Source organism: Setaria viridis, chromosome 7 (assembly GCF_005286985.2).
Source record: "Setaria viridis chromosome 7, Setaria_viridis_v4.0, whole genome shotgun sequence".
NCBI classification, from domain to species: Eukaryota; Viridiplantae; Streptophyta; class Magnoliopsida; order Poales; family Poaceae; genus Setaria; species Setaria viridis.
In genome coordinates, this window is record NC_048269.2 from 6,838,581 (window position 1) to 6,858,499 (window position 19,919).

General features: G+C 43.3%; 1 protein-coding gene across 2 annotated transcripts; it reads right to left on the reverse strand.

The window, feature by feature from the left end:
* Positions 1 to 12,722: 12,722 nt before the first annotated feature.
* Positions 12,723 to 19,424, reverse strand: LOC117863829 (uncharacterized). 2 transcript variants are annotated; one of them, XM_034747689.2, is made up of 9 exons: positions 19,131 to 19,421; positions 17,776 to 17,983; positions 17,479 to 17,604; positions 17,317 to 17,394; positions 16,628 to 16,753; positions 16,425 to 16,523; positions 16,160 to 16,306; positions 15,284 to 15,392; positions 12,723 to 13,595 (listed from the first exon to the last, which is right to left on the reverse strand). In XM_034747689.2, exons 1-9 carry the CDS (start codon positions 19,319 to 19,321, stop codon positions 13,093 to 13,095), a joined length of 1,587 nt encoding a protein of 528 aa, XP_034603580.1. In that variant the 5' UTR covers positions 19,322 to 19,421; the 3' UTR covers positions 12,723 to 13,092. The 2 variants fall into 2 exon arrangements, with proteins under 2 accessions (XP_034603580.1, XP_034603581.1); XM_034747690.2 differs by lacking the exon at positions 16,628 to 16,753 and having other exon boundaries at positions 19,131 to 19,424.
* Positions 19,425 to 19,919: the final 495 nt, after the last annotated feature.

Genomic DNA, 19,919 nt, shown 5'->3' on the forward strand with positions numbered 1-19,919 from the left:
GATATTTCTCAACCAATACACCAATACATTATCTTTTCGGTTTCACACCACGCTTAGGAGTAGGAGTAATGTTGCTTTTCGACGGGTTTCTTTAGCGCATAGGGCTGCATCGGCTTCGATCTTAGGTGAGCTTGTAAGTACCATCACCTAGTCATTATGTTATCTGTATTAGAACTTTCTAGGTTTTTTCCAATATTCTATCTTTTAGCATAAGTCTAGTTATCGACTCGCTTAGATTCAAATGGAACTTTCTAGGTTTTGTCCAATATTCTGTTTATCCTTGAAGCGCTCACAGTTATCAAATGGCTTAGATCTGATTAGGTTGTTCTCATCGGCTTCCTATTCTTATTTAGGTGTTCACCAGTTATCTGATCGTATTGGCTAGTTTGATCTTGTATGCTGTTTTTATCTATTTTTACTAAGTCTGATAAATATTTACCCCTACCCCTAGTATCATTGATCATCAGGTCCTTAGCATTAGACTGCTGCTGTTGAGCTGATGCTATCACAGTTGGGTCTGATCGATCCCTCTCAATAGAAGGATGATGTCATCGAGTCGATGGCTACGCGTGCGAGGTCTTGTTGCCATAATCTAGGCTTTTAGATTAATAGATTGAAGTTAATGTCCTCTCAACCATACAGCTCATGACATTAATTAGATCTATCAGTTTAACTGCTGTAGGAGTAGTGAACAAGATATATTTAATGGTTGTTGTTTTATCTTGTATCTATCTTAGCTTGTCAGCTCTTATAGCCGATAGCACATGCCATCGCATGACTACATTGAAGATATCTTAATGGTGTTTATTCAAAGTAACACCTACCCATGAGCTTGAAGGCTTCGCTTCCTATCGGCTTAGGAATTTCACATTTCCCTTGTCAATTACAGGTCAAAATTGACTAGCACGCCGCGCACCTATGGGAGCCGATTTGGAGCCTACACTGGAGTTAAGAAGATCTCACAAATCCTCACATGTTGTCAAAGCAGAAGCCTGAAGTCTAGATTTTGCATCAACAAGGTGATGCACGCCCTTCCAGAAGAGTACAAGTGCCACAGGATTCAAGGGCAGAGATATGGACAGGATAAGCAGAGGGTTACACACCAAGCTTCCAATCCATGCTTGCAATCCATCTTTGAGAAGGGCTCAAACCAAACTTTGCATGAGAGGCTGGGATCATACTGCATTCACATATACTGATCCTTACTTGCTGGAAGGACTACAAGATCGAGTGTCAAGAATATCTCAAGGACTACATGGGCAAACTGGCGATGTGTATATATTGATTCATCTACTAGCATAAATCTTTGCATCCTTTCTTTTCATCCATTTTCTGACTACTCTTGTGTTGTGCTTAATATAGTTCCAATTTGACATTGACACCACCAGTCAACCTGTCATAGAGGCATGCACTAAAGTCCCAACCTTAAAATCTCCTATGACCAATCTGAATGATGACTAGTGGAACAAACTGGTTAAGATGTGGTCTAACCCACCTCACGGGGTATGATAAAACTTCAACTTGCCATTAGCACATTTGCATGTATTGATCATGGGGTAGTGTACTACAAACACCAATAATCATGGGGTGGTCAGGTTTCACAGGATCTAGAAGCTACGTTGCACAGGCTCATGTTGTAGTAAGCAAGTAAACAAGTCATGTTTTGTTGTATATATTATTTGATGAACCCGCTCATGCTCCTTATTCCAAGCTAATAGTTTATGCCTATTTTCACATCATATAAAAGGGAGAAGCATGTTGACAGAGACCCAACTCTAATAGATTTTTTCAAGAACTTCCATTGTAGCAAATATGGCTACACCACTCCAGTATAGGCTACCATTGTAAGTACTTGTTTATTTTGCATTCTTCTTTGCAACAATAACAATAGAAGAATTGTGAATACTTTTGTGAGATGTTTCATTTTCCTTCTTTTATTAGGCTCGGATGGAACAAATCATCGCCCAATCTGGGGACAACCAAGCAAAGACGTTGAAGCAATTTCTGGAGTTGTCCAAGCTAGGACATTTTGGGAGGTTGTTGGCATTCACCCACCCTTGAACAAAAGGACTAGGGTTGGTATTCCACTGCATGTAGAATAAATCCAAACTCATCTTGAGAGTAAGAAACAAGGGGGGCACAACTTTGGCAAAAGATTGTTGAACAGGTGTCAGAGATGAGTGCACTGAGATTGAGGGTTGAAATACAAGAAACAACATTAAAGTCTGAGTCAGAAGAGCTCAAAGCTTCGAAGAACACCACAAAGCAGTTGCATTCTCTGATTTCTAGCCTGATAAACTTCAGCACCAGTCAGATCCAGGTGAATCCTTTTCTCAACTGAAGTGTGTTGCCGGTGAACTTATTGTTTGTTGCTGATGAACTTTTGTTGTATGTTGCATTGTTGATGTTGAACTTGTTGTATGTTGCATTATTGCTGCTGGTGAACTATTCATTGATTATGATGTTAACAAGATGGAAATTAGTTGTTTTTATGTCTTTGTGATTGTGATGGTGATCAGCAGCCAAAATTGAATATATGGCACTGCGAAATGTAAAAATGGTCTATTTGTATGAATTTCTAATTCAATTTTAAAATAATTTATATTCATTAGATGGCTAGGGCCTAGAAAAAGAATGGTCCAATATGGCATGCAACAAACATTTTTCACCCCAAAAATAGTGCAGAAACCTAAAATGGGCTAAAAATGGCCTAACAAAATTGGGCTCATAAAGGCTCTTACATGGACCAAGCTTCAATTTGTGACAAACCGAAATCGTCATAACACTGCTGCCACGTCGGAGCCACGTTGGATTCTTGTCCAACCTGGCATAATCTCGGAAATAGTTTTATGACGACTTGTGGGACGAATTTTCAACTGCCATTATCTTAGTGACTCACCGAAATAAGGAACGTCATTAGTCACTGTTTATGATGCTCGATTAATGACGAAGGGTTTTCATCATTCAGTGTCATAAATCATGGTTTATGATGCAAAAAACATGTTTATGGCACTTTTAGGTTCATCATAGATTGGAAGATTTCTTGTAGTGTAACCAAAGCATCAGTTAGATCCTCTCACAATGCGCCCTGGTGTCGAGCAAGCAAATCCCCTCACATTGCGTTGCTGCCGCCGTGTGCCGCGCCTTGCCTCATCTTTTTCGATTTGATAGCCTCCTCGCATCCCAATCCAATCTCCATGGCAGCGGCAAAGGAGGAGGAGTTCACCGAGGCATAAGTGGAGGTGGCCACCTCAGCTCTTGCTGCTCCCGTCTTGCCCCCACCGCTTCTAGGGTCGCGGAGAGGGATGGAACCGCCAACCCTGACACCCCACTCGCCTACTCGGAGAGCAGCGGGGACGACACGCCGATGTGGGAGGAGGACGCCAAGGAGGCCACCTTGCATGAACAGGTGAGCCAGCCTTGAGATCTACACGCTTGTGTCGCTGGCCCTCTGTTGCGCCGCCGCCGGGAGAGGAGGAGGGCCGAAGAGGGGCGCCGACAACAAGAAACGCCGCCGGGAGGAGAGGAGGAGGCCGGAGTGGGGTGCACTGGAGTGGGGGAGGGTGGCCGCTAGCGACCAAGCACTGGGCAGAGGCTGCGGCACTAGCCTCTCGCGTGTGGCTGTGCTTTGTACCGAGAGGAAGAAAGGGCCAGCGTTGGTCTTTTTTCACGAAGGGGTACGCATAATAGTGGCAGGTGGGTGGTAGGTAGGTAATTTTGAGGAAAAACTTGACTCCACGGCTAGTGGAAGCAGGGTGTTAGGATACGAGGTAGGCTACACTAGCGCAAATCAAAATTTCTACCGCGTAAAACAAGGAAGAACTGCCGTATAAGGATCACGGGATTACCACTCGACGCACTACTGGTGCGGAAGATGTAGATATGCGTCGATGCAGTGAAGACGATCACGTAGTCGTACGTAGTCGATCACGTCAACGTCCAGCAGCTCCTCAGCAGCTCGTCCACGTGCAGCAAGATCGCCCCCGGTGCCGTGGCTCGTCGTCGGCTCGTCGCGGCTCGTCGGCGGCTCGTCCAAGTGCTACAGGCGCAACACCTCCAAGGTATCCACACGTGCAGGGAGGAAGCATCGCAAGCCGGACTGCTAGATCCGCGAGTTGCAACAGGCGAGGGCGTGGGAGGCGCGGCAGATGTGTTTCGCCAAAAGGTGTAAACCCTAGGGCGCCCCCACCCCTCTATTTATAGAGGTTCCTAACGGGCCTCTGGGTCCGAGGCCCATTAGTAGTTCTAAACTTAATCCAACTCGGATCAGATCCGAATTGGGCTTCCAGCCCCTTAAGTGTGTGACCCTATGGGTTCGGATACGTATAGACATGGCCCGAGTACTCCTACTCGGCCCAATAGTCGGTAGCGGCCTCTAGCAAGACGTGCCAACTCCTATACGCACACGAAGATCATATCAGACGAACCATCACAACATAATATACATGCTATTCCCTTTGCCTCACGATATTTGGTCTAGCTTCAAGCCGACCGCTCTTTCTCGATCCTGTGATTCGGAATCCCTTTGTAGGTTAACTCTTAACCGTACGTAGCATGGTCATGCATTTTCGGATCCGATCACTCGAGGGGCCCAGAGATATCACTCTCAATCAGAGAGGGGCAAATCCCATCTTGATTGACCATGTCTCATAGCATGCTTCTTGACAAACCCGAAAGCTACCTTTATAACTACCCTATTACGGCGTAGCATTTGATAGCCCCTAAGTAGGTCAATCCACATCTAGAATACATGCGACAATCTCAGGTCGAAGGACAAAGCGTATATGTTGTTTAAAGAGAGAACTACTTCTCGTGTTGGGTCAGTCCTAGCACATGTCTCCACATGTGTCCACATTATTAGTTCAACATCTCCATGTCCATGACTTGTGAAACATAGTCATCAACTAATACATGTGCTAGTTTAATATTCATGTGTGTCCTCACATGAACTCCAACTAGGGACAACTTTAGAAGAACCATACAAGTAAAGAGTTTCACATACAATTCATATAATTGCAAATCAATTCAAGTAGCCTTTAATGGATATTCAATGAACACAATATACAAATCATGGATACAAATGGAATATCATCATCTCTATAATTGCCTCTAGGGCATACCTCCAACAGTCTCCCAGTTGCACTAGAGTCAATCTAGAAGGTACCTAATACCCATAGCTCTTACATGCGCATCATGCTTAGCCTGCGGGAGTGGTTTTGTCAACGGATCAGAAATGTTCAGATCCGTGTGTATTTTGCATATCTTGATCTCACCCCGGTTAACGAAGTCTCGAATGAGATGAAATCGCCGCATTACGTGTTTGTTCTTCTGGTGGTTCCTTGGCTCCTTTGCTTGCGCAATTGCCCCATTATTATCACAGTAGAGATTCAATGGGCTGGACGCATTCGGGAACACACCAAGCTTAATGAGGAAATTCCTTATCCAAACACCTTCCTTCGCGGCTTCCGAAGCCGCGATGTACTCGGCTTCTGTCGTAGAATCGGCCACCGTCTCCTGCTTGGAACTCTTCCAACTAACAGCACCACCATTTAGCGTGAACACAAATCCTGATTGTGACTTTGAATCATCTCTGTCGGTTTGGAAACTAGCATCGGTGTAACCTGTTACAACGAGCTCCTCCTCACCTCCATAGACGAGGAACATATCTTTAGTCCTTCTCAAGTACTTAAGAATGTTTTTCACCGCTGTCCAGTGACTCTCACCTGGATCAGATTGGTATCTGCTTGTCATACTTAGCGCATATGAAACATCTGGGCGAATACTTATCATTGCATACATGATAGATCCAATAGCCGAGGCATATGGCACTCTACTCATGCGATCCCGCTCATCAGCAGTCGAAGGACACTGAGTCTTGCTGAGATGTATGCCATGTGACATAGGCAAGAACCCTTTCTTTGCCTCTTCCATGCTGAACCGCTTCAACACTTTATCAATGTAAGTATCTTGGCTTAAACCTATAAGCCTTCTCGATCTATCTCTATAGATCTTAATGCTCAGAATATATGCCGCTTTCCCTAAGTCCTTCATCGAAAAACTATTTTTCAGTGAAGTCTTTACGGACTCAAGCATAGGAATGTTATTTCCAATAAGTAATATGTCATCCACATATAAGATTAGAAATACTACAGAGCTCCCACTAACCTTCTTGTAAACACAAGACTCTTCTTCATTCTTGGTGAAGTCAAACCCTTTGACCACTTCATCAAAACGAATGTTCCAACTCCTAGATGCTTGCTTCAATCCATAAATGGATCTCTGAAGCTTGCATACCTTTCCAGCATTTTTCGGATCGACAAAACCCTCGGGCTGTATCATATACACGTCCTCAACTAGATTTCCATTCAGGAAAGCTGTCTTGACATCCATCTGCCATATCTCATAATCGAAATATGCAGCTATAGCTAGAATAATCCGAATGGACTTAAGCATCACTACGGGAGAGAAGGTCTCATCGTAGTCAACTCCTTGAACTTGTCGAAAACCTTTTGTGACAAGTCGTGCTTTATAGATGTGAACATTTCCATCCATGTCCTTTTTCTTCTTATAGATCCACTTGCACTCTATGGCTTTAACACCATTAGGCGGGTCAACCAAGTTCCAAACTTGATTGTCTCCCATGGACTCTATTTCGGATTGCATGGCACTCTGCCATTTTTTGGAGTCTGGGTCCATCATTGCTTCTGCATATGTCGCAGGCTCATCATTGTCCAACAATAATATTTCCCGCATTTCGCGGAGCCTTGCTGACCTTCGTGGTTGTGGCGGTGCGTCTCTTGCCATGGGTATCTCAACTTGTTCTGCTACGTTAGCATCACTCATTGATTCTTGCCCGATCGGCTCATCTTGAATTCTTCAAGATGCACTGTCTTTCCACTCTTTTCTCCTTTGAGAAACTCTTTCTCTAGGAAAACCCCGTTCCGAGCGACAAACACTTTGCCTTCTGATCGGTTGTAGAAATAATATCCCAAAGTTTCCTTTGGATATCCCACGAAAATGCACTTATCCGACTTGGGTGTGATCTTGTCCGACTGAAGTCGCTTGACAAACACTTCACATCCCAAAATCTTTAGAAAAGACAAACTAGGAACCTTTCCAGTCCATATCTCATATGGTGTCTTAACTACGGACTTAGATGGTACCCTATTAAGTGTGAAAGCTGCTATTTCTAGAGCGTATCCCCAAAATGACAACGGTAGGTCTGACTGGCTCATCATTGATCGAACCATGTCTAACAAAGTTCGATTACGTCGCTCGGATACACCGTTTCTCTGAGGTGTTCCAGTCGGCGTAAGTTGTGGAACAATTCCGCAACTCTTTAGATGATTGCTAAACTCGTGGCTCAAATACTCGCCTCCACGATCAGATCGTAAGGCCTTAATTTTCTTGCCACGCTAATTTTCAACTTCATTCTGAAATTCCTTGAACTTTTCAAAGGTTTCAGACTTGTGCCTTATCAAGTAGACATAGCCATATCTACTAAAATCATCAGTGAAAGTTATGAAGTATTGGAATCCTCCTCTAGCCGTCGTGCTCATTGGTCCGCATACATCACTATGTACGAGTTCCAACAAGTCTACTGCTCTCTCAGGAAATCCTGTGAAAGGCATCTTGGTCATCTTGCCTAGCAAGCAAACCTCACATGTCTCGTATGATTCAAAATCAAACGAAGTTAGAAGTCCATCAGAATGGAACTTCTTCATGCGCTTTTCACTTATATGACCCAAACGACAATGCCACAAGTAGGTAGGACTCAAATCATTAGGCCGAGGCCTTTTAGCACTTACGTTACAGACAGGTGAACCATCAAGATTTAAAACAAATAATCCATTCACAATGGGTGCAAAAGCCATAAACATATCATTCTTAGAGATCACACAACCATTGTTTTCACTCGCAAATGAATAACCATCCTTCATCAAGCATGAAGGAGACAAAATGTTTCGACTTAAACTAGGAACGAAATAACAATTATTCAACTCCATAATAAATCCTGACGGGAGGTGGAGTTGCATCGTCTTGACGGTCAACGCGGCAACTCTTGCATTATTGCCCACGTGGAAATCAACTTCTCCTCTTTCCACGCTTCTACTTCTTATCATTCCCTACATCGAATTGCAAGTATGAGCAACCGATCCGGTATCAAATACCCAAGAATTAATAATTGTATCAGCGAGAAAAATGTTGTCTATAACATTAACAACAAGCGTACCTGAGGTAAAAGTACTCTTACTTCCGCCATTCTTCAAGGAAGCTAGGTACTGCTTGCAGTTTCTCTTCCAGTGACCAAGTTCATGACAGTAAAAGCACTCTTTGTCTGGAGCAGGTCCAGGTCCAGCTTTAACCTTGGGCGTTGGGTTTGGCTTAGACGTTCCAGCCTTGCCCTTCTTCTTCCAAGAATTGCCCTTCTTCTTAAAGCTAGGCTTGTTCTGTACAGCCATCACATGGCTGGTACTAGCGCTTTTCTTGATGTCAGCCTCTGCTGTTTTAAGCATGCCACACAGCTCATTCAGACCCTTCTCCGTCCCATGCATATGGTAGTTCGAGATGAAGTTCCCATAGCTAGGCGGAAGAGACGAAAGAATGAAATCAGTGGCCAACTCTTGGCCCAGTGGGAAGCCCAGCTTCTCCAACCGTTGAGTGTAACCAACCATCTTGATTACGTGTGGTCCTACTGCTGCGCCTTCTGCTAGCTTGCTCTCAACAAAGGCCTTAGACACATTGAACCTTTCAGTCCTGGCCTGTGTTTGGAACATGTCTCTAAGCGCCACGATCATATCGTGCGCCTCATGGTTTGTTTCGAACTGCATCTCGTGCAGCTCGGGTTCCATGCAAGCAAGCATAAGGTAGCTTACTTCGAGGTTAGCATCACATGCTTTCTTGTAAGCATTCTTAGCAGCAGCAGGTGCATCATCAGCAGGTTCTTCTGGTAGTTGGTTGTCTAGAACATCTTCCTTTTTCTCAGCCCTGAGAACAATTCTCAGGTTACGGATCCAATCCGAGTAATTTGTTCCATTCAACTTGTCCTTCTCAAGGACCGAACGCAAAGCAAACGGTGTAGTGCTGCTAGGTGTCATTTAATCTACAATAAAGTAATGCAAAATACACTAAGACAAATGTATCCATGATAGAGCAAATCACATTAAACTATTTTAACAGAATCTACTCCCACTAAAATCAATATCCCTCTATTGATACTTGGTGAGATCCACAACTAACAAGTCCACTAGTGAGCTTTAGCATCACCGCTAGAAAACAAGGTAGATCGGTAAGCAACTTTTGCTAATCATATCACATATGACTCCTGTTGTTGGGCGACATCTCTATGTCTCGGCGCCCAACCTTTATGCCCCAAGGTCCTTAACCGTTAAGATGACCTTGTCAAGCAAACCAACCCTTATGCGTGTAAGTGTCCGACACAAACCCGTCTAGTCAAGGAAAACTAGTGGTACCCTAATTTCATAGACCCACCACTAATTGTACAAGACATGGGACGGTGCAAGTTTTAGTTGGGAGTGCATACTAACTTAAACTTTGTGAGGGATCATTCTACTTCTAACATCACAGCATGCAGAAAGTAAAACATAAATAGAATAGCATTCATACAGTTGTGACACAGTATGGCCCGTTTTCATATGGTGATCTCCATCTCCATAGAACCTGTTCACCATGGTGATCTCCATCTCCATGTTCCATGTGCGCCATCCTCCTGGTGATGAGTCCTCCAAGAACTAGAACATGCTATTACGCCTAATAGCTAGTAAAGAAGCTAGTAATGAAGATTACATAGTTGCTTGGATCATCACAGATTGGTACGCAGACCATTAAATACAATAAAGTGACAACACATATGGCTCCTGCCGTGTTGCCGTACGCGCGACACGCAGGTCACGAATGAGTTACACACATGCATCACATACATAAGAGGCCATACTGATCACAAGATACATACATACATCCTGCAAAACAGAGTTAAGCGTCCTAACGTTCCAAACTTCGGATGCCCGAAACTCCATCTTCCAAGCCGAATTTGGGAAATCTAATTTCGCCGAAAATAGCGAAGCGGTTGAATTTCATGTGTAACTTTTTCTGTAGATCAATTTTCATATAAAATTCGTCCTGATCCGAGATCGTACTGAAAAGTTACGGCTGATTTACTGAAGCATACGCATACGGCAAAAATCCCGACCCCGACAGTAGATCTCATCTACTATTGCACATCTAATGCGCCTGGTGTATGACCCTAGATTTCGATTCGACCAATCATATTGATCTTCGCTCACTGCAACTGGATTTACTTGTATCACTTAACTCCAATGGCGGAAACCGACCGGTAGGAGTATGTCGTTACACTACCATTGCAGCAAAGGCACGAAACCAGGACATAGATCAAACGGAAAACTCGCATATCTCCATATGCACACATCCCGAATCCAAAACTAAACAGCTACGACTCTTGATACCACTGTTGGGATACGAGGTAGGCTACACTAGCGCAAATCAAAATTTCTACCGCGTAAAACCAGGAAGAACTGTCGTATAAGGATCACGGGATTACCACTCGACGCACTACTGGTGCGGAAGATGTAGATATGCGTCGATGCAGTGAAGACAATCACGTAGTCGTACGTAGTCGATCAACGTAGTCGATCACGTCAACGTCCAGCAGCTCCTTAGCAGCTCGTCCACGTGCAGCAAGATCGCCCCCGGTGCCGCGGCTCGTCGTGGCTCGTCGGCGGCTCGTCCAAGTGCTGCAGGCGCAACACCTCCAAGGTATCCACACGTGCAGGGAGGAAGCGTCGCAAGCCGGACTGCTAGATCCACGAGTTGCAACAGGCGAGGGCGTGGGAGGCGCGGCAGATGTGTTTCGCCAAAAGGTCTAAACCCTAGGGCGCCCCCACCCCTCTATTTATAGAGGTTCCTAACGGGCCTCTGGGTCCGAGGCCCATTAGTAGTTCTAAACTTAATCCAACTCGGATCAGATCCGAATTGGGCTTCCAGCCCCTTAAGTGTGTGACCCTATGGGTTCGGATACGTATAGACATGGCCCGAGTACTCCTACTCGGCCCAATAGTCGGTAGCGGCCTCTAGCAAGACGTGCCAACTCCTATACGCACACGAAGATCATATCAGACGAACCATCACAACATAATATACATGCTATTCCCTTTGCCTCACGATATTTGGTCTAGCTTCAAGCCGACCGCTCTTTCTCGATCCTGTGATTCGGAATCCCTTTGTAGGTTAACTCTTAACCGTACGTAGCATGGCCATGCATTTTCGGATCCGATCACTCGAGGGGCCCAGAGATATCACTCTCAATCAGAGAGGGGCAAATCCCATCTTGATTGACCATGTCTCATAGCATGCTTCTTGACAAACCCGAAAGCTACCTTTATAACTACCCTATTACGGCGTAGCATTCGATAGCCCCTAAGTAGGTCAATCCACATCTAGAATACATGCGACAATCTCAGGTCGAAGGACAAAGCGTATATGTTGTTTAAAGAGAGAACTACTTCTCGTGTTGGGTCAGTCCTAGCACATGTCTCCACATGTGTCCACATTATTAGTTCAACATCTCCATGTCCATGACTTGTGAAACATAGTCATCAACTAATACATGTGCTAGTTTAATATTCATGTATGTCCTCACATGAACTCCAACTAGGGACAACTTTAGAAGAACCATACAAGTAAAGAGTTTCATATACAATTCACATAATTGCAAATCAATTCAAGTAGCATTTAATGGATATTCAATGAACACAATATACAAATCATGGATACAAATGGAATATCATCATCTCTATGATTGCCTCTAGGGTATACCTCCAACACAGGGGTGCTGTGAAAATTAAAGTGAGGGAACAATGCTTTTGTTGTAGAAATTGGTATGGTTCCGATCCTTTGGTTGGCTTTTGAGTTTTGGTAGCAAAATACTTGTAGAAACCCAACCAAAAGGACCCTTTTAATCGTACACAAAACTAAATCGCCCGCCAAACCTGAAAGTTTTGGCTAGAGGAGGCTCCTCATCAAAGTGTGAGCATGAGTTCTCGTATTTTTTAGAGATGTCAACATGGCGCACCCGAGAAAGGTTCCGGTGCTTAAGGTGCTACCGTGCTCCAACTTGCGGATGCACCTTTTAATGCGCATCAAAAAAATCGTCTAAAAATTTGAATGGATGTTTCTTGTCATCTTCTGCCGTCATGCAAAAATTGAGGATGGACAAAAATTTGTGAAAAATAAATAAAAAAGAAAAATCGGTGCATGAACAGTGATGAGCGCACTATTCACCATTTGGTGCTGAACAAAGGGCGTATATAGCCTTTAGGTGGCTTAGTGCTCTCTGGAAAATTCCTATATGTGAGAAGGGCGATTCTGCCCCCCCTCAAGTTTGTACAGCATGCAGCACAGTGGTTCATCCATGGGGGTAATGAACGAAACCTGAGCAGCAGGAATTGCCACCTCATCAACGATATCAATGGAAATTCATCGAGCCTTATTTTGGGACTTGTATTGCCATCTCCTGTTCAATGGTGAGCCAAGTATGGTTAGCACCAGTAAAGTTGTGGCCACAATACCTTCACTGTATCATGCCCGTGATCCACGAAGTTCTGGGCTAGATGGAGAAGAAAGATGGATAGATCCGCAAATGCCTATATCGCATGCCTATAGACTACATTGCTGCCTCAGGCCAATGAGGAACTTCTTGCATTTAATTTGTTTGATGTCCCTGCTATCAATTCTTAACATCCTGCTTGCTTCAAGCAGTATCAGTTCCCCTGATACAAGAATCAAATTGATTATTTGATTTATTTCCGCTTCACACCCTCCACATCGACTGCAAGCTTGCATAAGGGCATAAATAAATGAAAGGAAAAGAGGAAAAGCTGGACACAGATAAGCTTCGGTTGCAATTTTGTTCCCTGAAGAAGGGCCTACTTGATTCTTTTCAATATATGCCTTCAGTTCTTGGAATTTTCAAGGGATTGGTTATTTGCATCTGACCTACCCTCTGCTTTGATCGTATGGAGACAGGATCGAAACTCACCAGCAACTTGATCTAATTTATCCTTTATTCGAGCTGACTGTCTGGTTGCTACATCTCCTCTTGTAAAATTTGTGAACTGAGGAGCATGTTGCCTTCTTACCAGCTTCAGTCGATCTACCATTCTCTTGGTTTTGCAAACCCGGGCTGGCCACCAAATCAGATCTGTTTTCCTTCCTCTTCAACGAGTTACTTTCTGCTATATTATTGTTGTTTCCCACTTCCTGGATTACTGGAGTGCGCTTCTGCATCTCAGTATGCTTTTTAGTCTTCCCATTCGGCATGTCTTCCTCATCACAAATATCCACTTCCTCTTTCACCTCATTGTGCTTTGCCTCCTTATGTCTCTTGTCACAATCTGAAATGCTTTCATTCGTTTGCTTCAAGATTTTCTTTGGCCTTCCTCTTCGTCGTTTGGTAGTCTCTGATCCATTTTCATTTGTGGCTGTAGCTTTCTCAGTGCCAAACTTATTTCTTTTCAAATCAGACTTGGGAGTTAATCCAGCAGAGGTGCCACCTTCAGCTACAACATGGCATATAGAAATCATTACACGGTATGGAGTGGTAAAACAAAATGCAAATACATTGAACACTAGAAAAAATGTAACTCGGTCAAACAAATTAAGAAAAGCTACATCATGCCCAGCACCTATCTATTTACCATTACTTTCCATAGAACCTTTAAAATCAACTAGCCAGCTATAGCATGCAAGGGGTACTTCATTCTATGAAATTTTTAGTTTGCATATAAACCACAGATATGAAAAAGATTTGTATCCATTTGGAGGGACCTAAGATCCATGTGGTTAGCTGTGATAGGAAGCTCCACTTTGAAACTTCAAATTGAGGTGCGCTAGCATATCATGCCTCTTGGGCCGAAGTGCCAGATGACCTCTAGGTCAGGGTTGGGGGCGTGCATAAACCATAGCACATAGGGGAGGTCAGGGTCAGGGCCGAAGTATGATGTACTTCTGTGGCTCGTAACCTATGTTATTAACCAAAAAAGAGCAAACATGTTTTAAGTCGGTTGTATAAGAGAAGATAGAACAAAGAAGAGTTTGGTTTATCGTCATATTTGGTCATTTGGATGATAGAGACTCTATATAAATTAAGTTTCTTGGTTAGAGATATCAGCTCACATACGAACAACATTGAGTCAGCTATTGTTATATTAGCTTCTCGGTTAGAGATTTCTTTTATTAGTCTGCATCTAAATCAGCTATGCACTGCATGAACCATGAACAAGGCTTTAGATAACCCCTTATTATTATGGACTTATATAAGTTCTTTCCCTTCTTGTTGGTAGGCCTCTGTTGGGCTTCATTACTTGTTTGGGTTTTCATCCCAGCTCCCAAGAAAGTTGGATACCCCAACTTGCTTGGGACTAAAAGGCTTTGATGTTGTTGTTTCTCTTTCATTGAGTTTATTTTAGATCTTTACTGTTGTCTGATCACTCTATATGATATTCTCTGCAAAAGTGCATCACCATTATATGATTTAAACCACATCTTTTGACATTCAGCGGCAAACAACAATGGCAATTCAGTGGGCAGAAAATGTAACACTGTGATAACATCATTTATTGATAACTTTTCTAGTAATCTCCATATGTTTGCTTCTGAATCATCTACAAGCAGAAACTTGTCACTTGAACCGCTACAGCCATCACAGCTCAAGCACAGCTGAGTGCAAGGAAGTTATCACATGCTGATGGACATGGGCCCCCGTTCCGGCTCAACAGATATCAGCTCACATACGAACAACATTGAGTCAGCTATTGTTATATTAGCTTCTCGGTTCCTTTACGAATATTTTCCTGTGAGGCCATTGCTCTCATTTTTCACAAGGCAAAATAAATAATAAAGAAGTTTCCTAAACTTTTTCTCTCCCTCACTACTCTTGTCTGGTTCTCTTTACTAGAGAACGCTTTTGTTTTTTTATAATGATTGGTAGTTTCTTACCAGTACTGCACCCCAAACAATGTAAACCACCTCATCATCTCATAGAGCTGGAGTATGCCATAAACCAAGTATCAAAGCCATAACAAGCTTATTAATATCTAGTTTAAAGATGCTCAGACCAAATGTTCGATGTACAGTTATTATGGCTTTTATATGTAAGAAATTAGATCGACAACATGTACTTGAAACAAACACATATACTATACCTGCAAGGTCTATACTTGTAAAATACCATATAACCAGAACTTACAGTGATTTGAAGTCTGGTTATTCGGTAATTCCTTGTACAAGACCAGTGCTCTCCTCGATTTTTGCTTTGTTTGTCCTTCTGCTCTTAGTCTTTTCAGCATACTTTGGGGCTGATTTTCCAAGAAAAACTTGTATCAAATATCGTAAAAAGGGGGTTGAACATCATATCTTGGAAATTATAATCAAGCTAGGTGTATAAGGCACGAAATAGGATTGTTTTTAGACAACAATCTTGCTATTATACTAACTAGTTGTAGATGGAATAAGTATGTCTTACGGATAGCTTTTTCAACCAATGGCCTTACTCAACTCCACTATTCTAACAAAATGCATGTCCTAGATCATAGGGGGTAACAAGTTAACGATATTCAACCTTGTGACTTGGCTTTGACAAGAAAGTACAATGATTGGACTTAGCATCCAACGAAGCTTGCCTTCTTTTTTTTTTTTGACAGACTGAGTAAACCATTTGAATATAGCTAGTATACAGTAACACAGATAAGATGAGTAAGAGCATATATGGAATATAAGTATTAGAAAGAGCACAGGTTTAGATTTATTCGGTCATGAATATGTGAACTCTCATACTGCCCTATTTTATTAGAGTATGTAAGTTGTAGACTAGTAAAGCTATAACCTTTTTGGAAAAAAAAAAGAAAAGAAACATTACCATACGTTATTTTTAAAGTATATCCAGAGCACTAGTAAATTGAAACCAATTATATGAACCTAGTAAACAGTATCAATTTCTCTACAGTGCCTCAGCATATGAAACAAAACTGCCAAAAAACAAAAAGTCTCTTTTGCTAATACAAAAAATCTCTGAAAGGTAATTATAATCTGACAAGGACAAATACAATGCCAAAAAAGCAATTACCAGATCTACACACTTGTCAAATGAATACATGTCAATGACATTTCTCCTTGGCAAGTAGGCATGCTTAGATATTTCTCCAGTGCCAAGGTAGCTCAATACAGACTTAAGCGTACGAAATACACGACGACTAATGGGATCTGTGTAATACTGCATAATAATATTAGAAATGTAATCAAATTGGGGCCACCGATGAATAGTAAAGGAATAAGCAACAATTTTACTAAAATACTGAATACAAATAGTTAGATGCTCTACTCTAGCATACCGGGTCTTTTCTGATTCCATCATTGCAATTTCTAAATATCGTTTCTTTCACCCATCCATCTGGTAGACCATCTGGATTGAATTCCACATGTGCAAGTATCTATAAATAAGCAAATTATCATCTGGTCAGTTCTAAAAACAAATTACAAACTTCTAATAGAGTTAAAATAAGACGAACAATGCCATTGCCAGCAAGAGTTATACATTGTCATCAGTTCTTGTGTCGCACAGCACATCCATATCGGATGCAGAAATCTTCCCCTCATTAACATAGTGCAATACTTCTGCTTTTGACAAGAATCGCATTCCAGTAGGCGGGTGAAAATAGAACTGCAAAAGACACTAATTCAAAAAAAAAATGCAATATGCCCATATCTCTTCTATAATTCTTATAAAATCAGTCCCCCATATGACCATTTTTGTGTGTAATGTTACTTTCCTTTAATGAATTAACAAAGCCACCATATAGTGGGAAATTCCTCCTCGCACTCTCAGTCTCCACAACACATAATGAGACAATATTGCTTCTTTCATTCCATCCACGGTCGAAGCATGGCTTCACTCACCTCACCCTCCATGATATGTATCCTCCATTTCCATCCTGTAAAATTGGAGGATGATCTGATGCCATAATCCAAGATTGAGGTGCAATCATGCTCCATCACCTTGGCTCCTAACCAAACATGCCACTGCAGATATCAACCCCCTCACTATTTTGGTTTTCTACTCACTTTTAGATGGGGGTGTCTCGCTGGCAACATCTTACTGGAGAACTCTCTTTTGATCTCCACTATGTAGAGTTGCACTAGACTCCCACAACTTATGGACATAAAGAAAGAGTGCAGTAACTGGTATACAGCTGATGTTAATGTGGAACAAAATCTCCAATCTACCTTGTACATTTTATTCATTTTCTTCCCACCAGCTCTGACCTCAATCAACCACCCACCTGGAAGCCATGTATGAGAACCCTGCATTCATAAATCAGGGAAGCACATATCAGTTTAATCAACAGGGGCATAAAATATAGCACGACTACAGAAGAGTTGACTAACAAGAAGCTCGTTGTCCTCAGCGCTTTCCTGAGACTCCAACATACGTTCTTCCATCCCTGAGAAAAGATAATCCAATGTCTCCATCTTTGATGTGAATGTGCATCCGGACACAGGGGAAGTGTAGCACTGCATAAAACAACCAGGAAGCAATACAATTTCACACCTATTAAACCCACAGATATGCTTTAAACTCCAGAAGCAGGAATATAAGATGTACTTGCATACAGTCACCATTTGAACATCAAATGACAATACATGTTTGTAGGTACAGACGGGCATATGTGCAAGAGTACATACCCGGTAGATGGAGCCACCATCGTCACGACAGACCTCCATGATCCAACCATCAGGAAGCCAGCCTGGTGGCTCCTCCAGTGACCTCAAATCCTCATCTATCCCATCTAGTTCCTCAACAAGAGTCTCCTTCCCTTGCCTCTCCTGTTTGTGTGCCTCAACAGGCTGCTTCAGGGTGTAACCATTAGAGATAACCGAGCTGCCTTTCTCCCTATTGTGGAACCAGAAAATCATGGCAGGGTGCTAAATTAGAACGTCGCACGAATGCCACGAAACAAGAACTAAATTTAACACAACAAAATGATCGAATATATCTGGTAATTTGCAGCAAATAATACGTACTTAAGTACTTGAATTAAGAAAAAAATGTAGAATGCCCTATAGCATACTATACATGACGCACATAGTTGTGATCACATAAGCGTTACTTCAAGTCAATACCTGATGTTGAGCTCTTTTAGCAAAGATTATTCTAAAAAAGCCTGGGGACCGGTTGGTCACTAGAAGCCCAAGTAGCACCGCCTCAGTAGGACGTCCCAGGTTCGAACCCATCCGGAAGCGAATTTCGGGGGGATTTTCCAGGATTTTTCCTAGACTGTTGCAACCTCAACACGTGCTGGGAACTGATGTCCGAGACCATCTCTTCAAGGCAGGCATGTGATTGTGAGTGTAGGATGTAGGTCTTAGCTTGCGCATAGGGGTGTGTGTGGTGTGTGGGGTGTGTGTGGAGTGTGTCTATGTGTAAGTTCAGATACTACAACTTGTACTCTCGTAAGCGAGGCTATCTCAAAGAAAAAAAAGGGGAAGCTACGATCAAATCGAGCATACCTGTAATGGAAGGCAAATTGAAACAGCTAATCAAATATATGGAATTGTACATGCTAATATATAATTTTCATATACAGAAAGCTGGAAGGCAGGAAAAACATAAGCTTCCTCTCCTAGAGCTGAAGGCTTTGACATGGCCACAAATCAACTCAATGCATTCCAGGATGCCCACAGGACAGGCTTGCTATTATCCTGCAGTTGCGACCACAATACAAACGGGACACGAACAATCTAATCGAACCCAAAAATTGGGACATGGAACAATCAACCCCATCTCATTGAACCCCAACCCATCATGTTCCAACCGAAATGCAAGCGTATCGAAAAAATTTGGACAGTGGAATCGCTAAAGCCACCAAGGCCCCCAATCGCGACCATCACGCCACTACAACGCAAAGTTGAGGCGCGCGCCCATCCGATTCGAGCCACAAGTCTGAGGATAACGGGAGTTTCAAGGGCTTCCGCGAAAGTGCAGCAAGGGAGAGCATCTAGTAAGAGTAAAAGGAGAGCAGTGACAGGCGGATCCGAACCTTGCGCAGCCAGGCCGCCCTGTCGGCAAAGCATCGCGTGACCGCCGGCCGGGAACGGAGGGTGGCGTAGGAGCGTCTGGGGCCGGCTCAGACGGCGCTCCGCCGGCCGGAAGCGGGCCGTTGCCGCCCCTCCGCGCTGAGCGGCGAGTCACAACCATGGAATGCGCGGCGGGGCCGACAGCGGATGACATGCACGGGAGGGGAGTGGGGGCGGGCTCGCCGGCCGTCCGGCGGCGGGTGCGCCCGGGACCGCGACGCCGCGGCCTTGAGCCCTTGACTGGCGTGGACGGAGATGAGAGGGGAGTGAAGAGTGCGCTGTGGGGCCCTACGGCGTGGGTGGTGGCTGGTGGGAACCGGGAGGCGGGTGGGCCCAGCATGATGCAGGAGTGGGAGGAGGATACAGGGACGAGTCTCTGTGCAGTAGTTGGAGATGTTCTTGAATTACTGGGTCCGGTCCCACACGTGAGTGACCAAAGGAACCACTCCCGAATTCAGTGTCTTGCAAGTCACACCGTAACTTACCTCTTCATCCCGTGCGCCCATTTCTTATCTAATGATCCTGAAGGATTCCAAAGCAAATTGAGTTAGGAAAAGCCCAGACCTTGGCTGTTCATTTAGAAAATTTTAAACAATAGAGTAGCAATGCTAAAAGTTCAAAGTACCCCTAATAACTCTTCTTAATCGGATAAAGTACCAAGTACAATTAATTATGCATGCATGCTTGCAGTAATTGTTGAACATATTAGCTTTTCTTATTGGACATATTAGCTTTTCTTATTTAGCGAGTTT

What these genes read in the sequence shown, in the direction of transcription:
- LOC117863829 (XM_034747689.2), bottom strand. Translation starts at nt 19,321, where the DNA reads ATGTCATCCGCTGTCGGCCCCGCCGCGCATTCCATGGTTGTGACTCGC. An exon ending in ACACAAGAACTGATGACAAT is followed by an intron (nt 16,524 to 16,627) that starts GTATAACTCTTG and finishes GCTTATTTATAG; the next exon opens with ATACTTGCACATGTGGAATT. An exon ending in TTGACAAGTGTGTAGATCTG is followed by an intron (nt 15,393 to 16,159) that starts GTAATTGCTTTT and finishes TTGGAAAATCAG; the next exon opens with CCCCAAAGTATGCTGAAAAG.